The sequence below is a fragment of the Catharus ustulatus genome, chromosome 1, assembly GCF_009819885.2.
Source record: "Catharus ustulatus isolate bCatUst1 chromosome 1, bCatUst1.pri.v2, whole genome shotgun sequence".
NCBI lineage: Eukaryota > Metazoa > Chordata > Aves > Passeriformes > Turdidae > Catharus > Catharus ustulatus.
The window spans coordinates 36113998-36140623 of NC_046221.1; the positions used below are offsets into that span (position 1 = coordinate 36113998).

The 26626-nt window shown below is 38.0% G+C and overlaps 1 protein-coding gene across 1 annotated transcript in view; it reads left to right on the forward strand.

The window, feature by feature from the left end:
- CHN2 (chimerin 2) overlaps positions 1-26626 on the forward strand; it is a 161282-nt gene that overhangs the window by 61483 nt on the left and 73173 nt on the right. Inside the window, exons 2-3 of the mRNA XM_033053813.2 lie at positions 5182-5220; positions 12469-12524. Coding sequence (XP_032909704.1) covers positions 5182-5220; positions 12469-12524 — 95 coding nt within the window. The remainder of the gene's footprint in view (positions 1-5181; positions 5221-12468; positions 12525-26626) is intronic.

The following is a 26626-nucleotide window of genomic DNA, read 5'->3' on the forward strand; positions in this document are numbered from 1 at the left end:
TCTATAAATATCTGAAGAGAGGGTGCAAAGAGGACAGAGCCAGCTCTTTTCAGTGGTGCCCAGTGACATTAGCAGTGGTGATGGGCACAAAAATGAAACACGTGAGGCTTTGTCAGAATATCAGGAAACCACTGTGAGGATGCCCAAACACTGGCACAGGCTGACACTGACACAGTGGGGTTGTAGTGTCTCCATCCTTGGAGATTCTCAGGAGTTGTCTGGATATGGATATAGGTGGCCAGGCTTGAGAAGTGGTTTGGATTACATGACCTCCACAGGTGCCTTCTAACCCCAACCATTCTGTGGCTCTGTGACAGCCATCCACATTTCAGTAAATTGAATTGAATTGAATTGAACTATATAAATCGAACAATAAAATTCTCTCTGTATAAAAAATAATATTTTAAAAACTATAGAGAGTGCAAATGCTGTTTATCTCTCACAGAAGCTCTTACTCAGCAGTTTTCTATTGTAGATATAATTACATATATAAAAACAAGAAAAATGTATTTAATAATATATGCTAACTTAGTGTTTTGGAAACAAAACTATAAATATGAAAGTGTACATGGTAAACCTGTGAAAAAACGCTTTAAAGGAAATATACAAAGTGCATTAAAATACTCATAATTATTAGTCTTGGTCCTGAAATAACAATAGAAGATTAAAAAAATTAGTAACTAGACTTGTTCATCCAGTGAATCATTTATCTGCATGCTGCCAGTAAACCAGTGGCTCCCAGATTGGCTTTTCCTCACACACAAGTGTCTTTCCTTGCACATGCAGGTCATAGTTTTAAAATTAGTTCTTGCTGGAAAGGAAGTCCAAAATTCAGACAATGGTGGCAGAGAATCTAGGCTGAGGCAGTTCTTCCAAGGTGAACTGCAAAATATTTTTTTATAATCCTTTAGCAGGGATGAAGGTAAAAAAAAAAAGAGAATCTTTACTCTTTTTTCATAGAGACTATAAGAAATCAGCAAAAAATGATAGTTCCCCTTAGGTAGCTGTCCTGCTGCTAGTCTGCTTAACTCTTTACTGTCATGGGAATCACTAATACTTTTTAGCATATCTAGAACTGGGCATGGCATATAGCTACAGAGTGGATATTTGTTACTGTTCTCCTTATGCTTAGAAATGCCACTTATAAGTCAGAAATATTTGATTCATGTGGCATAATTTGTGGACTTTCCTGTAAAACAGAGTTTTCAGTGCATTAACAGTCTTGATAGTCAGAAGAAGCACTTTGAGCTTAGTTTCTTATTAGATCTACTTTAGCCAAGTCAGTCACAGTGCTGCTAGCACAAACCCCACATATGTTGGCATTACATCATCATTTCACAAAGTACAAGGAAGTAGTAAAAAGCAATTCTGTCATTCCCATGTCTTTCACAATTACATCCAGGAAGGTGTCACTTTGGTACAGGGCCAGGTCCAGTGAAGAGCAAGGGTTGAAGTTCATTGATAACTTCACTTACTATATACTTAATGTAAGATCATTTCTCAGAAATTGCTTAAGAATGGCTCTGAGTAATATATTAACCCTTTACTACCCACTATTGGCAGTAATACTATATTCTGTCTTCATGTTTCTTTAAAAATAACCCCACAGAATCACAGAATAATCTTACATAGTTTTACTTTTTATCTGTCTGCTTAATGCTTTGCCAATTTTTAAGTCTTCCCTTTACTGTAGTCTTTCTACACTTACTCAGCTTTAAGTGCTCCATCGGCTTTAGGAAGGTATTTTTTCCTAAGATCCTTTTCATCCTCTCTGTTCCGTGAAGAGTAAAGCAAATAAAGTGAGGAAACCTTTTTTTTTTTTTTTTTACCTTTTTTTTTCACTTACTCCCATTTCCCAGTTCCAAGTATCATGTTTAGTTTGACAATTTTCTCCAATATATTTTTTTATCAATTTTACATTATGAGAAACCTTCTCATAGCTGTAATATTCCTCCAGAGTCAGCATTCTGCATTCCTTTTGCCCTTCTGTTTAGTATACAACTGACTTCTAGTACGTTTTTAGATTTAATAAATACTTTCTGAGCCAGTATGTTTCAAAGCTTTTAGTTATTGCTTGTAATATTATTTGTGGAAGCCTCTCATGCTTTTGTGCCAGTTCTAGTCTTTGCAGTAAGTACTCCTCCAAGCTTTTCTGGTTTTGCCAAGATTATTTATGATACGGTTTTGAGAAGACTTAAAAGAATTTTAAAAATAGCTTAACCGGGCATTCTGTAATTCTTTTGCAGGGAGTCTTTCTATGCTGACATTCAGAAAATTGTATCACAGATGACCTTGAGATATTTTGTTGGGTTTTTCGGAACTGTTACTCATCTTGTGATCTGAGTTTCTCCTTTGACAACTGCTTTCAACCTTACCTGGCACATTTTCTGAATCTAGACAAGAAGTCACTGTAGGAAACATGAGCCTTTCAAGTAAAGCGCAATAGGAAAGAACCTGTCTTATCACCTGAGAGTGCCTCAGTGAACTCTTTTCCCCACGCTGCCAGTCACAGTTTTGACAATCATTGCGATCCAAGTTCATAGGAGACATATCATTTCATGAGACATCAACACAGGACTTTTTCACTTGTCCCAAGTTTGATTGATGGTTTGATTGATTGATTGATTTTTGCTAAGTGGCTCGAAACTGAGGTCTGTTGTCCTTGCTGAGACCATTACCATGTGCAGAACTGAAAGCACAAGCTCTGTGAGTTGAGGTGTCCTGTAGTAATTGAGCCAAACACCCGAACTTGTATTGCTAACTTCTGTGAGCCAGAACTACTGCTTAAAGTCTGGTGATGGAGAGTGAAGCACAATTTAATGAGTAAAGCTGCTGTGTAATACAGAGGAATAACAAAAAATACAGAACAGAAATTTCAAAAAGGGCAAATAGTTGTCAAATCTGCTCAGGTAGGGATTTGCTACTTTTGACCTCTGGCTTAAGAATGGTTGAAGTTCAGTCTAATCTAGTCAACCAGGATGGGAGTCCTAAGACTTTGCCATACAAGGATGAGAGTCTAAACAGGGGCCCAGCAGCCTGCTACCACAAAGGAAGAAAGAGGTTTCTCAGTTCCATTAGACCTCTCCCTGATCCTCAACCATGACCCTTGTCTCCAAGTTGTATTTAAACTCATTATTCTTTATTTCCCTACAAATGGGTGCCATCAAATGCATGATAACTTGACAATAAACTCTGTTAGTACTATCACTGTGGCATTTTGTTCCCTGTGATTTAGGGACATGCTTTCAGCTGAAGGGATCACAGAGGATGTAGCAGTACCTTGTAATGGTGAATGCGGTTACATGTGGGGTTCCTCCAAGTGTGCTGTCCTCTAGAATTATTTTAGCTATTGAGGAATGGTTCTGTCCACGCTTTCTGGGTCTGACAGATTCATAACTGTGACAAATCAAATGCAATCATTGGGAGTTTTGTTTTATGATTTAACTCCTGGATGATTCTCCATCTCGGCTGCAGTGTTTCCTCAGCAGCAGTCTGTCTCCAGCTAATGAAGCACTTTATGGCCACTTGTACATCAACTTTCACTGTTGAATTTACTGTGCAGTTTTTAATTAATTTGGAAGACTAAAGCAACAACTGATGCACATTGGTTTTTTATTGTTTCTCCCTCTATTACTTTCTTATCTGAAGTCACAAGTATAGATAATAAGATATTTGCATTATCTCAGTGTTTCTTCTATTGGAAAAATGTAGTAAGTGAAGAAGGAAATTCAGAAATTTTAGGACAGAAGTAGTGGCAGAAGAATTTAATACACAATATTATGGTAAACCATATGTGAAGCAATAGATGTATTGGGGGGAAAAGGGGTGACATAATGCTATCATAATTTGAGAAAAAATTAGTTCTTTTATGAATAAATTTCATTAGTGTCATGAATAGCCTCATATAATTTAAAATAAGTCTTCTGCATAATGAACTTGCAACCTAATTACTCATGGATTGCCACAACACAGTATAACTCTGTCAGTCTGGGAGCATTTTGAACTTTGTCAAAGTTGTGAGGTGGATTCAGTTGAAACTGAATGGGTTTCCCAATCAATATATCTACAAATTGTTGCAGGGTGCTATTCCAGGCAGTAACTATGATTGTTGCTAGATTTATCCTCTTTTAAAACAATAGAGTTAAAAGTGGCAGATGGTAGTTAGTGATTAACACTCCTAGTAAACAGACTTTTGCAGGGATATATTTAAAGTAGTTGTGTGTATGTAAATAGACAAGGAGCGTGAGCTATGCAACTGTAATTGAATTATATTAGCATAACTTAAGTAGAAGTTTAGTAAATAACAAACACCTTAATTAACCTACACGGTTTTGGCAAGTTAATGAATACCCATGGTAAATGAATTTAAAGTTTTTGGCAGTTCATAGCCAAACCAGTACCCACCCACCCTTTGTCACTGGTGTTGCTCCTTCTACTCCAGCTTGGCTTCTGCTGGGATTTCTGTAGGTTGCAGCAATTGGCTTTCTTACAGAGAGCTGGAAACCTCTCTGGTGGAGTGGTCACTAACAAGACACCAACTCTTTGTGCCCCTTGAGTCAATAATGTTACAATAATGCAACCTGTTTGTAATGGCAGGTTTTGCAGTCTTTCCTTTTTCTATCTTTATTGTATTGTTTTTGTTGATTCAGCTTTTGGAAAATATGCCCATTACATATGCTAGTGGGTTCAAGAAGTGTGATTGACTCTCATTGAAACTGTCAGGTCTGTGCATCTGAGTCCAACCTGAGCTGTGCATCTTTTTAGCCCCGGTGTGTGTTATTCATTGATGCTCATTTTCAGATCTTACTGGTGGGGTTAGAGACCACATTGAAAGCCAGTAGTGATTTACCTGGTTATCATGCCAGGTAAAGCAAATAAATAATGTAGTTACCAGCCCAGTTAAGTATTTTTAAAATACTGGTGAATATTGCAAATTGGTAAAAAATTAATTTCTTTCACAGTTGAATAATTCGGGAAAAGCACATTGGATCCACAAGTGGTTGAAATTTGTATTCTTCTCTCACATAGCAAACTGTACTGTAAATAGGCTATCATCTCTCTTGGGAAAGAAATGTGAATTTTGCTGACAAGTTGAGGTCTCTCAGCAGAAAAATGCATGCTGACAGTTTGACCCAGTGGCCAAATGACTGATTTCTTTCTCCCTTTTTGTTTCCATTTTAGATGCTGAAGAATACCAGCCTCCAATATGGAAATCATACTGTGAGTATACAAGCAATTTGAATAATCTTAGTGCCTTACCAAGGTGTCAGTCACTGTTAGGTCTTTTTTTTTGTTTGGAAGGAAGACATAAATGTACTAGATGCTTGTATGGGACAGCAGCAAAACCTGAACTTTTATGGACTTCTGTGGAACAAGGGCAGCAGGATTATGTGTGCCAGATTCCCTCCACTGCATTACAAGTGTGCAGCTCCTAGGTTTAATGGTTTCTCTGCTGAGATTTTCAGGAAGGATTTCAGAGGTAGAGGTTAATGCTTTGTATATTTACTAAAGGTCAGGCTTGAGAATACTTGTCTTTTTATATGGGTCACCAAATCACTTTAAGATAATAATATTTTTGATCCTTAGCAATAAAAGCTGATTTTTGAAGTGGTGGTTTAGAAGTTGGAGACAGCATTATCAGCTCTTTGAACCTTCCTGTCTGCCTTTAGAAAAAATCATTTACATAGAGTGCAGAGCAGAAGTGCATATTTTATGCTCTTTTGCTTTGTTCCAAATGTGTTTTCTAATAGAGTAGCACAGATCTAAGACAAAATATTGGCTTTTAAATCCCTTATTAAGGATGGCCTTTAAATTTGATCTTTTTATTTTAAACCCTTCCTGGAACATTAATAAGAGTGTAGTTTTGGGTATAGAGAATTGTTGTATTCTTTTTGTTTTCAGATACGGAACCATCCTAAGTAAAAGTCATCTCTTTTTTTTGTGGCAAATTCAGTACAGTGCCATTACCAAAATGCAGCTACAAAAAGACAATGATCACAGTAGCTACATGCATGTACATGTGTAATTTTGAAGACTAGAATAAACTTGTTGACTTCACTTACATGTACATTAAACTGCCTTACCGACTTCAAAGACATCACCTCTGTTTTACCTGAGAATGACATTCTGCCCCAGAATGGACTGGGACTTTTTCAACCAAAATTTGAATATACCATTAAATTATAGAACTTGCTTCTCAGAACACTTTTTTCTAGATACTTTGTTGTTGTGTTGTTGTTGTTGTTGTTGTAATGTTTTGAACATGCAAGAGAAACCTCTTAAAAAGTCAGCAAGAGTGTTGGACCATCCAGTATTCTTTGCTGAGTACTTGAAAAGATGCAGACAGTTGAGTGAATTTTTTTTTTAAAGAGGAACCTGGCTTACTCAAAATCAATGAAAAAGTTCCTATTTACTCTGAGAAGACCAGCATTTCAAATGACAGATACTTCCTTTTTGGCAGTAAGTTTTCATTAATAAGTCAGGAAATAAGCACATACCTTTACTTACCTGCTCTTAGCTGCCCCAGTTGTGCAGCAGACAGATCATTGCATGCAGTGAAAAAGTTTGGTTACTTTTATCTGATAGTTTACATTTAGTCCAAGGAAGCATTTATTTAAATGGAAAAAGAAACCCAACACAAACAGAATGGATGAATAGTCTATGAATATATCATTTCCAATTCTACTATATGTAGGATGCCAATATTGTGGTAATGACAAAATCATGGCCTCAGTATCTAAACCCCATGCATGAATGACCTTGGAAAAAGTTGCAGAGCTCCAAAATGCAGAAAATAATTTAAGCTTAGATTTACTGCTGAGACTGCTTAGCCACAGAAGCACATTTTTCTTTGCAGTGGTAGATAATGTATGCTTCTTTACTCAGCAAGAAGAATTCTGATCTGGTAAATTAATTATACAGGTTATATACAGGGGTTTGTCTGTGATTCAATCTGCTGTCCTATCTCATGACAGTTTTAAGTTATGTATATATTTCATGCTTAGCACTTTGAGTTTTCTGCCTATTTAACAATTATTTCCAGTGTATTTTACCTAGTAACTTTTTGAGTTTGCTAACGTACTAGTAAGATACCTTACATAGAGTTTTGATTTCTTATTTTCGGTCCTGGATAAATTTAGGTGACTATGTTGCCTTTTACTGACATCAAGATCAAGGCTCCAATCCTTCTATCTTCTAAACAAAGGCAGATTTTCCTGTTTATGCAGACAAAGTATTCAAATAAACAGTTTTACACGTGTCCATGGACAGACACTAATCAAAGTGCAGTAGTTTTCAGAACTCAAGCCTTAATGTTTTGACATAATTTGATTCAGCTGTATTTGGAAAACATGGACACTTCCAATGCAGAAGATCCTCACTTGATTATGAAGAATTGTTAGTATTTCACATAGATTTCACAGGTCATGAAGTTTTTCAGACTTTGTCTGATAGCCCTGGGACAATAAAAGAAATGGCAAGAATAATTTTGTATTACAGGAAGGAACCTGGAAAAAAATTCAGAAAGTTTCTAGCAGCCAGCAGCCTCTAGGCAGTAGGTTTGATTGTATTTTTACCTGAGAAGATCAACAAATAACAGATTTCTTATATAATTCCAATAACCGATTCCTTTTTGCAGTCTACCATATGTTGGAAGTATTACAGAAAATGAGATTTTGCCATTTTACCATCACGGAGGTAGTAAATAAAGATAAGAATCACAGAATGTGGGTTGGCAGGGCTTCTGGGGTGAGTTGATCTGGCTTCCCACTCCAAGCATGACTATTGTTGGCTCTAGAGAAGAGCAGCCATGGCTTTACATTACTGAGCTCTGAAAACCTGCAAGGGTGGAGCCTCTGCCACCTTTGTGAGTAAACTGCTCCAGACTGCACTGTCCTCTTAGAGGAGAGTCTGCTTGCCTTACCTGCTTCTTGGGAGAAGTAGGCAATTTGTTTGACTGAAAGAGCACGGTCATTGCTGGTTTCCAGCCTCAGTACATATGTGCTTGAATTTTGAAGAGATGTAAAACCACTCTTTTCCTCCTTTTAGCCCTGTTCAGATTGGCATGTGCTGAGTCAGTCATGTGTCAATGCCACTTCAATGTTTGTTTGCATTATTCAAGATCAGTGTGTTGGTGGGAAGCAAAGTGGCAAGGCACAGAGCATCAGCTGATGCCATGCTTCAGCTCCTCACGAAGCTTCCCTGCCTTCTGTCCTTCATCAAATAATAGGCACAGTGTCCGAGACTCATTTTTGTTAGAAATTAAGTCTTTGCTTCAGCCAAGCACTTAGGTTCCTAATTAAGCATGTGAGTAATCCTGCAGAAATAGGACAGCTCATATTGTTCAAGCTCAGCACGTGGATAAAAAATGCCTGACTGAGATGAGGCTGAGGAGGTAAAACTCAGGAACTTCTGAGACAGAAGGCGGAATGTTTCCTTGCTGCTTTATAAAAGTGATGATAGAAATTTTTCCTCTCCGCTGGAGCATCACTGAACACTCATCATAGGTGAGTTAAAGGAGAAAGCTTGAGGTCCTGACACGCTGCAGAATGGGAAAGAAAAAAAAAAATTAAGAAATGGGTGATAGCCTGGCAGAAAAGGAGTAAGGGTTGATTTTTGCGTGTCACCCCTTTGTTTCTTAGGCAGATTGGATTTTGGAATTAGACAGTTCTTCCTAAAACATACTGTAGAATTTCCCTATTTCATCCCCTGAGACAAGACTTGTGCTCTAACAGGAACAAAAGAGAGAAAGATATATTCTAACCAGCTACTTTACATCTCAAAGGAATGTTCCTCAAGTAATTCAATAATAAATTTAAGTTTTGTTAACACTGTAAGTTCCAATGTGATTATGATACTATGAATGCTGGCAAGATATCTGAAGCAATATGAAACTGATGAAGATGTTCAAGGGTCAGATAGAAACTACTGCATTTTCCTGTTGCAGTGCTGCATTTTTGCCTAATATTTAATGTATATTATTACTGTGCATTTCATTTGCATCTGGTGCTGAACAAAAAACCACTCTCAGTCTGATGCAGTTCTCTGAGAGCAGTAGTAATACATTTTCTTTTTGCATGCAATTGACTTTTTATAAGGTTAATTTTCTCAGGGCTAAAATAATAATACATCATTATGTTGGAGTGTCATCTTTTCTATGATCACAGTGGGTTTGTCTGTAACCTGCCTGTCAGTTCTAAATGCTGGAATTGACTGGGTCAGATGTCAATCACTGCTTGCTGCTGCATTAAATAAGTGTGTTTTTCTATTATTTCACTTAACCATGGTCTTACACATTGAATTCTGTTTTAGGATTTTCAGAGCTGGGAAAATGAGGCAGAAAGGCAAGGATTGTTTGCCATTTGAGCAAGTAGGTGAGGGACGTGTGCCTTCTGAATCTCTGACCATCCCCTGGACTGTGCTGGGGTCTCAGCAATGTCAGCCTCAGTGCGAGTGCCCAGCACTTTGGAAAAAGTGTATAATGAGATCAGGCAGAGCTGCAGGATGTTCAGCACTTCTGAAAATGAGGTCACTTAATGAGGTGTCTGTGCTCATTGGAACTTAGCTGTAGGGCACATTTTTCTCAAGTCACCTTCGCCATAATACTGCACTGTATTCATAGCCCGTTAGCAGGCTTTCTCATAGCAATCATTTGAAGCAGAAACAGCAGAGACCTTTCTAAAGGAAAAGGCAGCTTTTGGTAGGGTCACACTGGCTTTGCTCCTTAATGCCTTAGTCTGTGAGACACTGCCTTCCTTGTTTTCCACTTAACTGAACCTTCACTGTTGTTTTACCTTTTCCACTTTTGCCTTGTTGTGCGTCCTTACTGGGAGTCCTTGGCAGCTATGTGTCTGTCTGTCTGTCTGTCCTGTCTCTGTTGTTTGTCTCCCACTGAGCTGCTCCATGTCCCTTACCACAAAGCCACTGGTGGTTTTCAGTTCTTTCTCTGCTCCCAGCTAATGGTTCTGTATCTCACTCCAACTGTTCTATTGGTTTGTCTTTCTGTCAGTTTAATGACTATCAATTTAAAGCTAATACGACCAAATCTGAATTTTTTGTCTTTCAGAGGAAACCATTTCCCATTTGCAAACATATTCAGTCTTGATCATGCTTGGGCCATTTTCTCATCCAGTACATTTAGCATATAATTTGTAATTATTTATTTGTATTGTAATAATAATATGTTTTCTTCTGATATATTTCTAAATCAGATATGCTTCTCATTTCATATTATTGCACAGATTAATTACCTGCCTCTCTCTGAGAATGCCAGAACCTTTTCCATTCTATTCAAAACACACTTGTTAAGATGATTTGTCCTCCTTGCACTGATTTATCCCACTACATCCTATAAGCATCCAATTTTTTGTATTTGCTTTCAGGTCTTTCATATATGTATCTGCCCTGTCCTGTTAATCATTCCTTCCTTTGTTTTGTGAAATGCTGACTCTTCTCCCCACCATTGCTTCTTTGCTGTTATCAGCCTCAGAGGTCCTTTTGGTCATGTTAGAGAGTTCTTTGCTTTTTTCATTTCTCAAAAATGGAGCAATCACAAGATAGGCTTCCTGTGTGTCCTTCAGACCAACTTGTTTTGCATCACTCTTATCAAAACTTAGAAACAGCTCCACTAGCTTAATTTGCTGTGTCAGTCAATGTTTAACAGATTTGATTAAAGAAAAATATAATTTTTATAAAGTATGATTTTTTAGTTAAAATTCAAATTAATTAATTGGGGAAATAGATAATTTACTTGAGGAGTCATATTCTTGCCATGTTTTGAATCCTTGGAGTTCCTTCTCTCCACTGGAAGTGGGGGGAAGAACAAAACTGTTATTTTCCTCTTGGATGTGTTTAGGATTAAGCATCATTAACTTGCTCTATCAGTGGTTATGTTCATTTCAAGCATTCAGAAGTTAATTCTAACATCATTATATTGGGCTCCAGAAAAATCAGAGGTTTAAAAAACAATCTGTGATTTTTTGAACAAAATTTTGGTGCATTGTTTGACACTTTATTCAGATACACAAGTGGTGTGATCACAAATGATTAGAAGTCTATGAATCTTAGTCACATAATTCAAGAGGTAAGAAAGACCATATATTTATCATGGAGTTATCAAAATATTATCATGTTATCATAAATCTTGTGCAAAATAGCAGGAGATCTGACAGTGCTGAATGATGCAGAGTAAATCCAAAGCCTTAGTAGAAATTTAGAGCTGGATCACATCCAGCATTAAAACTGGTAGGGCACATAAGAAATTATGAACTGTCTTCCTGTGCTTCTCCAAGGAACCAGGGATGAAGGTTGGATTGGCTTAAGAAGAGGTTATGGGTTTTTCTACTTTGACATGAGCAGAAAGCAGGAGCCCTTAAAGCTTTCATGTCCCATCGAGTTTGTGTGACAAACTTGGGTGCAAACTGAGGATTTCCCCGCTTTCCAGATTTTGTGGATTCTAGCCCCATTTAAAGAAAAGGTGCAGAAGGTGGGAAAAGGTGCTGAGGGCTAACACCCACCTTTTCAGTTCACTTTCTGCAACAGGGCTTCTGTGTTTACCAAACCTAGAGACATTTCTATTCCTCCCATAATCTACCACCTTCCAGGGCTTAATTCTGAGCTTTACCAACATTGTGAATAAACGTGTCCTGGAAAGTCTTCTAAAAAAATTCATGGACACGACATGATCTTTCCAATACAAGAAGGTCAGCATACAGAAGGCCTTTCTCGAGGGAGGCAATCCAAACCTCTGGGATTTTTACTGGAGTTACGGGGAGACAGTCTGTCTGTGCTGGAATTGATTACTGTCATGCATGTCAGCTTCTTCTCACGACTCTGGAGTGGAAAAGAGAGAGAGGATCTCATTAAATACATGCAGTGAAGAGTCTGGGGGCCAGGCAGCAAGTACCCCTAGCCTCAGGTCTCTCTCTCCTGCAGCCCTCAGATGATTTGCAAAATTGATCCAGGGCCGTTTGAATAGGGCATAATTGCTCTGAAAGGAATGTTTGCTTGCTCCTCAGTAATTGCCAGCATATCTTGAAATAAATTATGAGATTGTGATGAACCTATTCAAAAGTATTGAACTTTTTCTTGGCCTATCCAAAAAAAAAGCTGTTGTTACTGGTAAACAATCTGTTCTTGGATTGCTACAGCATGGTATATGCAAAAGTGGGATTTTATCCTGAGAGAGACCTAGCAAGTCTTTCTGACTAGTCTTCCCTGGTGTAGAAATATAAAAGCCAGTACAAAAGGGTAATACTTCTAACAGTTAAAGCACAGATCACTTGAGTTAGTTTGCCAGTCAACAACCAATTTTCATGTAAATGACTTAGACACACTGAAATACCTCATTTTGCTGTCATGGTCTTTACATTTGCATTTTTCTTTGCAGCCTCTGGCTAAAAAGACTCATCTGAATAAAAGTTTGTGTATGTTGCCATCTTCTAATGATCTGTACATTTTTGTGTTTGACAGTGTATCAATTGCAACAAGAGGCGCCACGTCCCAAGAGGATCATCTGTCCTCGGGAGGTCAGTTCTTTTGCTCACCTTGTTATATCTGATGAATTGTCAGCAGCATATGATTGCCAAAAAGTCTTTTGTACAGTCTGTGGGTGTTGTTTGCTTTAACTTTTCTCTGCCATTATTTTATATAATAATTTCTCTTAAGGTTGATTAATTCATTATTCTGCCACAAGCAGTACCTTCATTAGACAAGTACTTGCTTTTTTGTGTACTACCCAAAGTTTTGAGTTTCCTTGTCAAAATGATGTTGTATTTTTCTTCCTACATCTGCATAATAACGTCTGTGTGATATGTTTCAGCATGATACACATACCTTCAGTTTGTTGAATGCTTCCTGCCAAGTACTATGTTCAAGTAAAAATACTGAAATGATAGTCAGAGAGCTCTGTTCTCTCACAGAGACTTTGAAGATTATAGAATATTTAGAAATCTGCAGGGCTGCAGGTTTGGCTGAGTCATCTTGTCCCCTTGTTTTCTTCCTCTGTGTATCTCCCTTTCTACTTGCTTTAGTATGTCAGTTCATCAGCCTGCATGGCAGAATCGTAATGGAAAACATGTAGATGTCTCTGCTCAATCAAAAAAACTGTGATAGCTTTATCTCCTCTAACATCAGGGACAAAATTTGTGCAAATAGACATGTAACACTAGCAGTAGAAATACTAAACACGTGAAGTGATTACACAGGGTGTAAAAGATGATGTGCAGGAAGATAGAAACTGTGGCTCATTGGTGTGATATACAGCTCTACTCCCAGACATCATCCTGAGCTCTGTGCTGCTTCCCACACTGTGTGCCCGTGAAAGCAGAGTCCTAGCATCTCTCAAACATTTGCATACTGACTCAAAACTCTTCTGTGTGAGGCAGGAGGTTTTGCAGCAAGGCACAGGTACTTGCCTAGGTTAGTGAAGAAAATCCATTGCAAAGCCAGGAATTGAGTACAGAATTTACCTGAGACCACCCAGAGCCTTAACTAAAAGAGCTCTGCATTTTTCTCTCAAGTGCCCTCTCCTAGTTGCAAGGCAGGGAGAGCAGGTTCTTCGCCTCCGTCTGGAAGTCCTGTCAGTTTGGGATGATCCCAAGCCATATACACAGGATGCCAAGAAGGACAAGTGAAATGCCAAAGTGGGTGAACCCTTGTGTCATCCTTTCTCCCTGTCAAAGATGAGGCTTGGGGAGAAGAAGCGTGTGCTAGCCCTCTGGGACTTCAGTGCACATGTGTTGACAGGTTTTATCAAGACCTTCCTCTCTGAAATCCTCCTGCAAACCAAAGGACAGTTAGGTCTCTGTGGCTGGTATTCTTCAAAGGAGAGAAGTAAAACAGTAAAGTTTATTTATTTATGAATTAATATCACATAACAGATATCAAACTAGTCATGGTATAGTTAAAAATATAAAGTTTTTAAGGTAAAAAAATTAGGTAAACAATTCATTTTCTTCCAGCACAACCTTAGAGGAGTTTCTTTCTTTTCTTGATACATTACTTTACCTATTTTACCTATTTCATATTGAGACTACTTTGAGGAAAGGCTTGTCTTTAGAAAACCTAATTAATAAGCACTGAATGCTTAGAAAACCACATCTATAATATGAACTCATCTTTGTGGGAATACAGGTTAATCTGCATAAATATAATCCAAAATATATTATGGTAACTGAAATTTAAGCATTTTCTATTTTGCCTCCATGAGAGAAAATTTGAATCAAGGTAAAATAGTCAAAGTAATGTAGCAATTCTACTCTTGTTCTAGAAACAAGATTATCTGGACAAGGGGAGTGAATGTGCAGCTGTGAACTCCTTACCCCAGTGTGCTGTATTTAACTTATTTCCTTGAATTCAAGGATATGTTATGCACAACTGAAGTTATCCTTTTTACCTGATGTTTAAAGATCATACATATTTAGTGCCTATTCAGGTCACTTCCAAAGACTTGCAGGAAGAAGATAAGATCATATTAATTAAATAAATACAAAGCAGGACATATCAAAATAAGCAAAAGATGCCTGTTTAACATAGTCTGGTTTGGTTCTAACTAATGAACCATTTTCAGTTGTTCACTTCATAGATTTCAGAGTCCTACTTTGAGTTGTTTGGATATTTATTCTATATTAGTTAACCAGCTGAAAATACAGAGACTTTATTTAAGAGTTGGTATATAAAGCAGTATGAATTCCCACAAATATGATCTTTGGTTCTTGTTACTTGGATTTTGAATCTTTGTGTAGCTCAATTGTATGTGCTCAGAGCCTGATTGCCAGAAACACAGATATGCACACAAATATGTGGTTCAGATTATCAGTTTATATTATAAAGTACAACTGCACAGTGGTTTTATAGAACATCACAGATTATTTTAGAGAGGAAATTCAGGACTCAGGCCTCTATTACCTTTCTCATAGCCCTCAGTTTGTAAGGTGGTTGGTTTTGGGTTGTTTTTCTCAATGCTAGCTTGATTTCAGTGTCATCTGATGATTTTATAGGCTTGCTTCACTAAAGATGGTGTTTTATTAATACTGGGTTTGCCAGTTACACAGAAAGATCTCAAAATCTAATTTTGCATTGTTTGTGAAAATATATTAATTGGAAATACCATAGTTATTTAGTACACAGGTAAATGATGTATCTCTCCAGTATCTGGAGAGAAGGCGTCAGGAGGATGTGTGGCTGATGGAAAACATTTGTCTCTCCATGTGCATATCATAGGAAGTGGACTTGCTGAGGGTGTTTCCATGTGTAATTTAGTAGTCAAACTAATTTTTAAAAAATCTAAAAATTGCAAATAACTTGAAATCCTTCATGCTTGTGGGAAGATGTCTTTCATAACTGGTAAATTCTACACTGTTTGCAATGAAAATTAAGCATCTGCTGCAAGCCAAATCTGTAACAACACATGAACAAAGATTGGAGGTTGTTTCTTTTTCCCTCACCGTTTAGAATTTTCATCATTCCTCCATCTTTTCCATTGTCATCTTTCATATTCTCCACATTCATTTGCTCTTCTGTTACTTCTCTGTTGTTCCATAGTTACACGGGTTTTAGCCTTGCATCTCTGCAGTTCTACCATCTAATTTGTGCAGATTTCTTGATAAACTATACTGTGGAGACAGAAATCACCTCTCCTGATATGTAAACCACCAGACTAAAAGCTGGGACTGTTAATAAATCATGAACATTTACATCTTTGTGTTTTCGAGCTTTGCTATCATGATTTGCCTTTTCTTCTTTTGGTTGAATAAATATCTTGTCAGCAAAAGCAGAACATTTCTGCAATGGGAGTCATATTGAATGAACCATTTGGGCTTCAGGTATCCAACATATTTTAATTAATCACCACTGGCAGCAGACTAGTGTGAATATCCTACCTTCCCAATAACACTGGATTTCTGCCAATATCCTCATTTGTAACCATATTCCTTCCAGCAGTGTTTTAATGATTTAGCTTTTAAATAGAAAAATTCAGTTTAAAAACACTGTTCAGGTGGAGAAGCAGCTTTTAAATATTGAGTGGTGTGGTGATAGGCACCAAAGGATGTGTTGTGAGGAAGTCATATTACAAGGTGTCTTTTAAGGTTCATTCTACAGAAATGCTTATGAAAAAATTGCATTCTCAGAAAATAACTCAGGCTTTCAACTTCTTTGTTTTATTCAAAAGGAATATGTCAAATGATTCTTAATTTTAAGAAGTATTTCAGGATTATATTATTAAAAGTTAAAATATCTTTTAAAGAAATGGAGGCTTTAGCAAAGTAAAATAATTAAGGAAGGATGGTTACATTACTTTGGACTATTTTTTGTTTAAACAATAGGCACATTCAAGTTTTTTTCAAAAAGGGAATGAGTCTTGCTCATGAGTTCTTGGATTATTTGTGTAGAAATATTCATACCTGTGAATGGTATTCTCATTCTGTCCCAAGAAATCTTTAATTGCTGATAGCAGTTATTGAGGCTGGTGAATTTGTCTGCATCAGACCTTCCACATTCCTGACAGTGCCTTGGCCAAGCCAGTGTCAGCAACACAGAGAAACTTGTCCAAATTTCCCTAGTGTAAACAAAGCCTTAGAGCCCTAACTTATATTATTATGTAGAAAAATGTCAGTTAATTGCCTTCCTTGTCGTTCTGAATTCCAAATAGGTTGTGTCAGAAGCTACAGAGATTATTGTTTCTGCCTTTGCAACATGAAAATTATGATTTCTTGACTGAAAACAAATATGATTACAAAAGGGAGACTGTTCTTTGGGGGAAAAAAAACAAAACACAACTAAAACAAAACAAAGCCTTCTTGCTTAAGTCATTCTAGAAGATTAAAATAGTGATGGCATATTAGAGTGTACTGCTGAGAGTCTTTAACCATCCGGAGGGTCAGTAACTGTTTTGACCCTCTAGGTGTCCATTACCTAGATTTATCAAAGTGTATAGATAGTGGCATTTCATAGAGCATAATTGTTGAAATGGTCACTAGCAGGTCTCTAAAGCTGTTGCCATCTTGTGCACTATCAGCTGCAAATATACAGGATCATTGCACAGCTCCAAAACTGAACTGTTGCAAATCACTCTTTGCTCGGTTCTCCCCAAAGTTTATTCTGAAGCATAGGATTCAAGCTGAGAACAATGCATTTAGAAGAGCATAATTCAAACAACTGCAATATTAAAAACACTGGTTAGTTTTATCACTCCTTCTTTCAGATATAACAATACTTTATATTTGTACGTTGGAAAAAGCTTGTGATTAAGCAAGCTTGAGCAAGATTGTTAAAATTCAGTCTTAGTAAGTCATTTGAACAGTTTATCTGACTGGATAATAAGTATTTAATCCTTGCAGTAAGTCTTCCATTAATTCCCTTATTCTGCTCACTTAGTGACCTTTACAAGCTGAATATTTCCTCTTTGCTTCTGCCCCCATCTTTCTAAGAACAATTTCTATACTGTGGTAAAGTACTAGAGAGCTGTAATAGGGCATTGAAATTGGCCATAAAATTGGTGGTAAATAATGGGAGTAAATGGGAATTTTCATGGCACTTGTTCAAATCACTCTACTGCAAAAAGTCAGACACTGCCATGAGGTGTCTTTTACTGTCAGTCCTGAGAGCTTATCTGAGCTAATTCAGAATATTATATTATCTTTCCCTTAGCAAGAAACCTCAGAGCACACACAGTGACACATCAAGAGATCCCATTAGCCAGCAATTAAGTGAAAATGAGCAGAATAGTGCTGAAAACTGTTTTCATTAATGAAAATGTTTGTAAATATAAGACTTAATGGAGCCTATATTTTCAAATTCTTATAATATTGCTGGTGCTTTAATTGTGTTTTTATAATCCTCTTTATGACAGAAACGAAGAGGACACAGCAGTAGTCTGTGGGTAAATGAGGCTAAAGAGCAATTTTGAATAGACATTGACAAAGGAGGAAAGTTCTTCAGCTGAAACCCATAGCAAGGAAGTTTGGCTGCACTGGTGGTGGCTGAGAACACTTAAAGGCCAGGAAGGGTTTTCAGTTAAACTGGTGCAGAGGGCCTGTAGAATGTCAAAATACACTGTATCCAGCATCCCTCTAAACTGGCTACCTGCAGATTTTTCTACATAAATGTAAATTGTGGGTTTAAAATTTTACAGAAAAAAAAGCCATTTTCCTGTAGTATCTCCATAGTGAATTTTGCCCCACAGAATGCTTGTGCTTTGCAGCTGAAGGGAAAGAAAGAAGGGAGGCTGGAATATTGCTTACCTAAAATTCTCTTGTATTTATCATAACAGAGAAATTTGCTGGTGCTTTTTTCCAAGGCATTTGAGTGACTGACAGGAAATCTCATCTCTCCTAGAGTCCATGAGTCTTGCAGTCTCTCTGCTGAAATAGTGAGGTGGTGGAGCACTCAGACGAAGCCACATCATTCTCATTTTAACAGTCCATTGACTACTGAACAGAGGAGAAAGCTTCTTAATTATTCTGCAGGCATGATAGTAAATATTTCATTTAAGTAGTTGCAGCTAAACAAAACTAGAAGAGATTTATCTGTTTCACTTGAATTTCCTCAGTTTTGATTTACTAATGGCATAGGTTATGATTTGCAAATTGACCTAGTGTTCATCTTCATCAGAGGAATACAGTATGAGCCAGTCAGAGCATTTATTGATCACTGTGAAGTGGGAAAGTTAAAACCATCTTTTTGGAAGACATGATGGCAAGCTCTGACTTGTTTGATGAGCACAAACTGTAGGTAGCTGTCTTTATGGACGGGTGAACATGTTAATTATCCCTCTGGGTTTGCTTGAAATCTTTGCAAAGTTTCACACTCTCTTCCATCTCTCCTTGGAAGCGTGTGATGTGTGTGTGTCTGTGTTTTGATTTTTACTATTCTCCTAGATTTTTATTTCCTTTTATCCTTGTTGCATATCACTCTTTTAAGCTGGTTCTTTTTATTTAGACATGGTGTTGAATGTAAGAAGTTTTCAAGCCAAAATAAATGAAAGCCTCTTTCATATCTTGACCTAGATAAAGTTTATCAATAAACCTACAGGTAGGTGAAAAACCTATATGCTTGTACAGGTTTACATGCCTGTTCCAATTCAGGCCAGTATTTCTTGTGCCTGTGGAGGGGGTTCTTGCTGCCTCTGCTCTCTGACTTTGTGTCTGGTATCTTTTTCCAAGTTTCAAGATGAGGAACTGTCCTGGTTTAGCCCCAGCCAGCAGCCAAGCCCCACACTGGTGCTCAGTCACTGCCCCACCAGTGGGACTGGGGAGAGAATCAGAATAATAAAAAGTAGAAAGCTCATGGGTTCAGATACAGACAGTTTAATAGGCAAAGCAGAAGCAACACACACAAGCAAAGCAAAACAAGGAATTAATTCACCACTTCCCATGGGCAGGCAGGTGTTCAGCCATCCCCAGGAGAGCTGAGCCCCATCAGGTGTAAAATTTACTTGGGAAGACAAACACCATCACCCCAAATGTTCCCCCCCCTACCTCCTCCTTCTCCCCATTTTCTGTACTGAGCCTGATTTCATGTGGTCTGGAATATCCCTTTGGTCAGTTGGGATCAGTTGTCCCAGATGTGTTTCCTCCTAGTTTCCTGTGCACCCCATCCCCTCACCAGTATTACAGTATGAACAGCAAAAAAGGCCTTGGCTCTGTGTAACATATACAAATATATCTGTATTATCAGCTGTGTTTTCATCACAAGTCCAAAACATGGCCTCATACCAGCCACTGTGAAGAAAATTAATTCTACTTCAGTAAGAACCTGGAACTCAGAGTATTGAGCAACTGATTACAGTAATTTCATGTGTATAAGGCGCACCGTTTTGACTAAAATTTTGGTCTGAACCCAGAAGTGCACCTTATACCCCAGAGCACCTTATGTAGGGACAAAGTTCAGAAATTTGCCAACTCGGAAGTGCGAGCCCGCAGCAACCTGGAGCTGAGCTGAGCCCGCCCGGCCCCGAGTGGGGCCAGGGCCGGGGCCGCCCCCAGTGGCAGCCCCGAGCGGGGCTGAGCCCACCCGGCCCGAGCTGAGCCAGTAAACCCTGCGATCACGCGATTCTGTTACTAATCTGTTACTTTGTTGTGTGCGGATCCTTGCTGCAAAAATAATTTGCGCCTTATACACTGGTGCACCCTATATATAGACAAAGTTCGGAAATTTGCCGACACCCAGGCGTGTGCCTTATACTCCAGTGCACCTTATATTCGTGAAATTACTGTAATTTGTATTTCCTAGTATGAATAAATATAGAAATACATCTCTCTGTCTTCCTTCCTATACTTCCTGTACATATAGCTAAAGACAAGAATGATCAAATCAGGCAGTTACACACATCTTTTTGGAACTGTGGACTGTAGCATGTGTCATAGGAATGTTTTAGTGCTTCTCAGTTGTTACAGAAGGATCCAGAGCATTGATGTGGCTTACTGCATTTGTCTGCTGCTGCTGGGGATATTTTTCTTCCTATTTAAATGACTCAACAGATCATTCTTGAAAAAAAGAAGTGTAATCTAAATGTTGTATTCAAATTTTTCATCCTGGATTCAGGGTAACATCGATATTCCTTTTACATTTAATGATGCCCTTACTGAGTGAATGGAAGCTGCATAACAAAATAGATGACTCCTGCTTTTGCTGTTGAAATTGTTTGAACCTGACCCTGTCTCCCCTGACTGTTTAGCAGCAGCCTTCTTGATTAAGATTTATTTCATTTTACTTTAGCTCATATTCAGGGGACCAGTATTTTCTTTACTGCATGAGAAAATATTTGGATTTTCTTTTCCTATTCAATCTTGATCTTTTGTGTTAGAGCTCAGTATATACAGAAATATATTATGGTTTAGTAGCAATAGAGATCTCCATGTTGGGAGAGGTGTTTGCAGCCTTCTGGAGTTTATATCGTTTTGTCTGGTGTATTGATTATTGGCTGCTAGTCAGCTTGTTCAAGGTCATAGAAGGGATACAAACCTGAGTTAAAAATACCCTCAGACAGGATGGCTTAAAGCAGCTCTTTTGAAAGTTTGGTACAAGTAAGTAAATAAACAAGTGAATTCAATTATTTTAGCATAATTTGTCTTTAAAAATTGTAGAAATAGCCTTGATTGAGTGGAAATCAACCTGCAGTAAGTGCCACAGTAACAGTCATGTCTGTGGAGCCTCCTGTGTTTCTTTGCTATGTGTTACCCTTCTGCAAAAGAGTCATTATGCATTTTACCTTCTCTGTAGGTTGCAGCATGTCATCAGAGCAGAGATGTGCAGCTTTGAACAGCACTTAATAAAAGCATTCTTTGTGCTCTTCATTTTTGTCTTCTATTGCTTTACATTCTTTCTAGTGGTGAAGAACACACCTATCTTCTCCCTGGCACTGTAAATTTTTTCACATAATTATTTTGTTAGAAGATACCAAACACAATTTGGCACTTCATTATGATGATGATTAATTTAAACTGACTTCTGTTATTTAGTTAAGTGATGACAAGTTTATCACTTGAAGGCTTGACTCTCTCCTCCAGAACAGTGGTGCCCTGTCTTGGTGCCTTGCCTTCTCAGTGCTGACTTCTCTCCTGAGAGCCTCATAGAGGAGGGCAGAGTATTATTGTTGTTTAACATGTGATTTTTACAGCCTATTCAAGTCTGCTCCTTGTTTATCCCTATCTCCTGAGAACAGTCCAGGCAGAGATGAGGAATAGGCAGGACTGTGCTATCTTGGGGCCAGAAGAAACTCTAGGTGTTGTCATTCCTGTGTGTCAAGAAGATGTGTTTGCATATCCATTTCTTAAAGCCTTGAAAAAGGCTACATGAGGATTTCTTGTCTGTCTCTGTTTAGTTAGTGCTTAATTTTTTTAAACATTTTTCTAAGTTCTATCTTCTTTTTTAGCAGTTCAAGCCTATTTCTTCTTGTCATATCTAATCAACACACAGACAATAAATTTATTTCCTCTGGAAAGCAGCCTTCTTTGTACCTATCTGCTACAGCCCCTCTCTACCAGTTCTTTAGGCCAATCTTTCTTCATGTCTTTTCACAGTTGCTAAATCCCTGCTCACTCCATTTATTTGCTCCAGTCCTGCTTGAGACGTGATGCCAACCCCACAGTCGGTATTCCATGTAGAGATTTTCTGAGTGGATGTCCCAAGGAGAGGAGTGTTCTAAAGTGTCTTGTCAGCTGCATTCTTGGGTTTGTACCTCAGTGTGGCATTCTGGGTTTGGCAGTTTTTGCTACAGACGGCATCCAGCAATTCAAGTTCATTTATTGGTCTGTAACCATGGCAGGATCCTTTTCTGCAGAGATCTGTCAAGTCCTTGGCCCTCTGATGTTTTGAATGGATTTGACATCTTGCTCCCAGCTACTTTCTTGGAGGTACTGTAATCCCCTGGCTAAATGTGCATCCCTCAAGTGGCCATCGTACTGGCATCTCCGTGACTCTGTGACTGATTGATCAAAGGAGATTCACACTTTCAAACCATTCCTGTCACCTTTCTTTCTGGACAGCTTCTGGCACATGGGCAGTTCAGGTAGAATATGTTCTGGGGACCTGGGCATTGCTCGTTTCTTTCTGAGGAATGCCTTTGCTCCTCCCTCACCACACAACCAAAGTATAGGAACATACATACTCAGAAAGTTACACTTGACACTGAGTGAAAATCTTAAGGAAGAAAACCATTTTCTTATTATGTAGGTGCACTTTAAGTTTCATAACTGGCCTGTCCTTGCCTGGGGACTAGAGATGTTGTGTTGCTGCTATTCTTACTGATGAAATTAGCAACAGATTTTGTGGTGTGAAACATTTTGCAAAACCAAGAGATGTTTCTCTTCAAAAACACTGGTGCCAGAGAGCCTGACGAGGTAATAAAGAAAAAACCCAGTTAAGAGGTAAAATAAAAATATATAAATATTTCCCTTCCAAAAGAATGATCTCTCAGATTGTTTAAGAACCACTGGTGTGAAATAATTTGTTCTATTTGTAGAGGATTTTAGACATACTAATTGATATAAGTAGAATTTTCTTTTAAAAGTCTGAAGGGAAAAAAAAGGCTCTATAGGAGTAACAAAATACAGCATAGTTTTCCTTAATTCCATTTAATGGGGGCTTGCAATTTCCCTTAATCCATTTTGGCTACTGATGGTAGGTATAAAGTTTGCAGTGAGCTTATGATGAATCTGCCAAAAGCTGAACAATACAGACAATAAACCCCTTTTCTTTACAGTCTTTTTTTTTTTTTACTGGGCTTGTCTTGAAAGCTACTCTTCCAAGCCTTCTATTTCTCTTTATGTCAAACTGAGCTGAAAAACATATTTATATCCAGTCAACCAGAGTTACTGAAAAATAATTAGGATTGTTCCAAACAGAAAATATATCAGATTAAACTTCCTTTGGGAAAATGCCTCACTGCCTGCGCTGAGTAAACACGCCAACATTATTAACTTGTGGATCTTGTTTCTCTGTTCTTTCTGTATTTTGAAGAACGGAGAACCAGGTGCAGCTACCCACCTTATTGTTTCCCTTCCCTTTTTATATTCTCATCATGGATGTATTAAGGTAGTGGCTGAAATGGATCCACAGTACACAGTGTTATACTGTGCTACCCCTTCTGACTTAGAGAATTGCTGTCCTAGGGGGATTTCTAAACTTTCATTCCAGCATTTCTAGATTTCAGCTCTGGCCACTGGATAAGGAAATATATCTTGTGCAATGAAGCTGAGGAGAAATTAAATTAGTCTGAAATTAGGGTTATTCTATTTCTGTGGTAGTACTTACGCAGAAAGAATTCTTCAGGGTATCTTGAAATCTTCAGTGCAGTGTGGCTTGGATGTCAGTGCTTGCAATGAAAATCTGCCACATTAGGGGATGCTCACCTCCTGCCTGCATGATTCCCAGTAGTTTTGTGATGAGTTCTCTTGCCCAGTGCTGTGGGAATTTAATACAATAATCTGTACATTAGCGGGAGTATGTCACGCTAGGGCTAAACCATCCTGACCAGAAGAGGAGCCACAAATCCCAGTGCATTGAAATTCAGTAAGCTTCAAAATTATGTAAACATAATATACTGAATGAGCTCAGATAGCTAGTTCATTGTAAGAAGGCTTATTTTCTTCTCAGTGTTGACATAAAATTCCAAGTACAAGGTTGAGGGATATGCTGTAACATTGTAAAAAATTAGGCGAAACTAGACTGTGAACAAGTAAGGGTTTTTTGGGGGCTGGGGAGAGGCAATCAGGTTTGGCGGGTTGGGAGTCAAGGCTGGAGAATGCAGAGTCTCAAACATGAGCTTCCAAAGTCCTTTGTAGAATTCCAGGAGAGCTGTGCAGGGTTTCATCTCTCTTTGAGCCTGCATCAAGATTAGATGTCATTGAATGTTGCTGGCTTTGTAAGATTACTGGATTAGTAGTGATTTAGGTTGTTTTACCATACATCTTATTCCCTGATCAATGGGACATGGGTTTTAAACAATTTTGGCATTCACTGGTGTTTCACAATTTATACAACTATGAATTTCATTAATGATTTTCAGCATATTCCCCATATGAACAGCCAGAAATGCCTGCTCTGGAAGAACATTTTTGGTTTGAAATTGGCAATAATGCCTTTTTCTAAGCCAAAAAATTATCATCTCACATTTGAATTGAAAGCTGCCACATACTTTTAGTGGAGAGGGAAAAACCATTTAATTTATCTTCTGTATGGGAGAAGTAAAAGCAAGCTGTGATGCTCTTCAAGGCAAAATATGTTTTCAGTAGTGAAGAGCTGTAATTTGCCTTATGCAATTTTTCTCATTTTCGTACTTTGTTTTTGTCTGCTGGCGTAAGAATCCGTAAATGATTGGAGCCCTCTGATCTCCCCCCTTGCCCCGTGTCTAGGGAGTTATGCATTACAGCCAACTGGTTGCCTAGGAAAGGTGGCTCTTTTTTCAGCAAGGAAATTGTGAGGACTACACTGAAAGTAATGAAAGTGCATTATCTATGCAAAAAGCCCTCAGTGTATGAGTCCTCAGAATAGGGCTGATTGTTCTGGGCTCCTACCACCAGGAGGATTTTCTGCTCTTTCTGCTGCTGAGAGTCCTTTTAGGTGGATCTGCTTGATTTTGTGTGTGCAAGCCCATTCATAACAGAAGAGGGAAAGCTAATCCCAACTGAATTTGAGTCACCTTTGCCTTCTGGAATATATAGAATTTCCCTTTAAGTTTTTACAGAGTCTGCAGTTGGCACAAAACAGACCTACTGACTCCTTTGATATATTTTTAAGCCTCTGCTTCATCAATTGTGCAGGCTTTTGGTTGATTTCCAAGTTCAGTCCAACATTCTGGTTTTGATGTAGAGACCCTGATGTTATTTTTGATCTTTTATCTTGCCTTAACTTTGTTTCCTTGTGTTTGTTCCTAGTGGTAAATTTGGTTAGGACAGAAATTATTATTTCAGGGTAAGGGTTGCAGTAAGCACAAGAGGGGATTTTTAGATTCTGAGGCACCTAATGGTCTGATAGATCAGGAGCTTCATTTCAGAAAATACTACAGTGTCTTTCCTGTCTAAAGCCAAATACTGAAGTTGTGGTGATTTTAGACACATGAATGCTAAAAGATGTTGGAGTGAAGGTTTCTGTTCTATGGAATAGGAGGGAGAAAAGAGAAGTAGAGAAGCTTTGTAGAGCCAATCTTTTAGCTCATGAACAGCGGGGAAAGTGGAAATCACATTATCCAGGATTCAGTCAGTTGCTAGTCAAATGATAAAAATTTCACAGAGAAGTTTCTATTTTTACATAAATAATGTGAGAAGGATGAAAAACGTGCCTCTCTTTGTTCAAGGTGTTATTTCCAGATTGCTTTTGTACTTTATAATATATTGTTACATATATATACATATATAGGGGAACTGTGCTTAATGCTAATTTCAAAGGTGGGTCCAAGTACTCTTTCATTTTTCTGAGATAGTTTGAAAGTGTTGGGGTTCATTCTGTATATAAATGCAATCAAGGTAAATCAGTATTTTTAGATAGAAGTAGATTCTGACTACTAAATTAAAGTCATGCTTTACTTCTTTTATCTAAGTGTTTTATTTGGCAATTTTCAGTGCACTGAGTAGCCTTTGTTTCCATGAAAGAGAAGATTGCAAGTGGTGGTCTTACGTAACCCAGCCTCTGATACCAAATTTTTAATTGAGTTGCCAGCTAAATCTATGCTTTCAAGGGTTATTAAGGTCTATAAGGATGACAGGAAGGCTGCACAGTTCCAATATAATAAAGTCATATAGTGCTGTTGAAGATGAACATATGAACAACCTCCTTTCAGAGGTAATATGTCTTTTCTTGATATTATTTTTACTTAAAAATAGAAAGTTAAATTGAATTAATGCACTTTCTTCTCTGAGTTCCTGTATATGCACATAGGAACACTGCACCTGCACTTGGCAATTTCTTTGATTTTGCTCTCTCTTCACTTCTGTGTTTTCTTTTCTCTCTTATTCCTGCCCCTCAGAGCTCAGAAATGTTTGTATCAAGGTATTATTCCTGGGCAGGAGTTCCAAGGGTATGATACTGCTATTGTTAGTGCCGTGCTAGAAAAGAAACGCCGAGCTGGGAAAGAAGCACAGTAAGGACTTGATTGAACTCCCATAGGTTTTCCATTGAAGATTCTCATTAT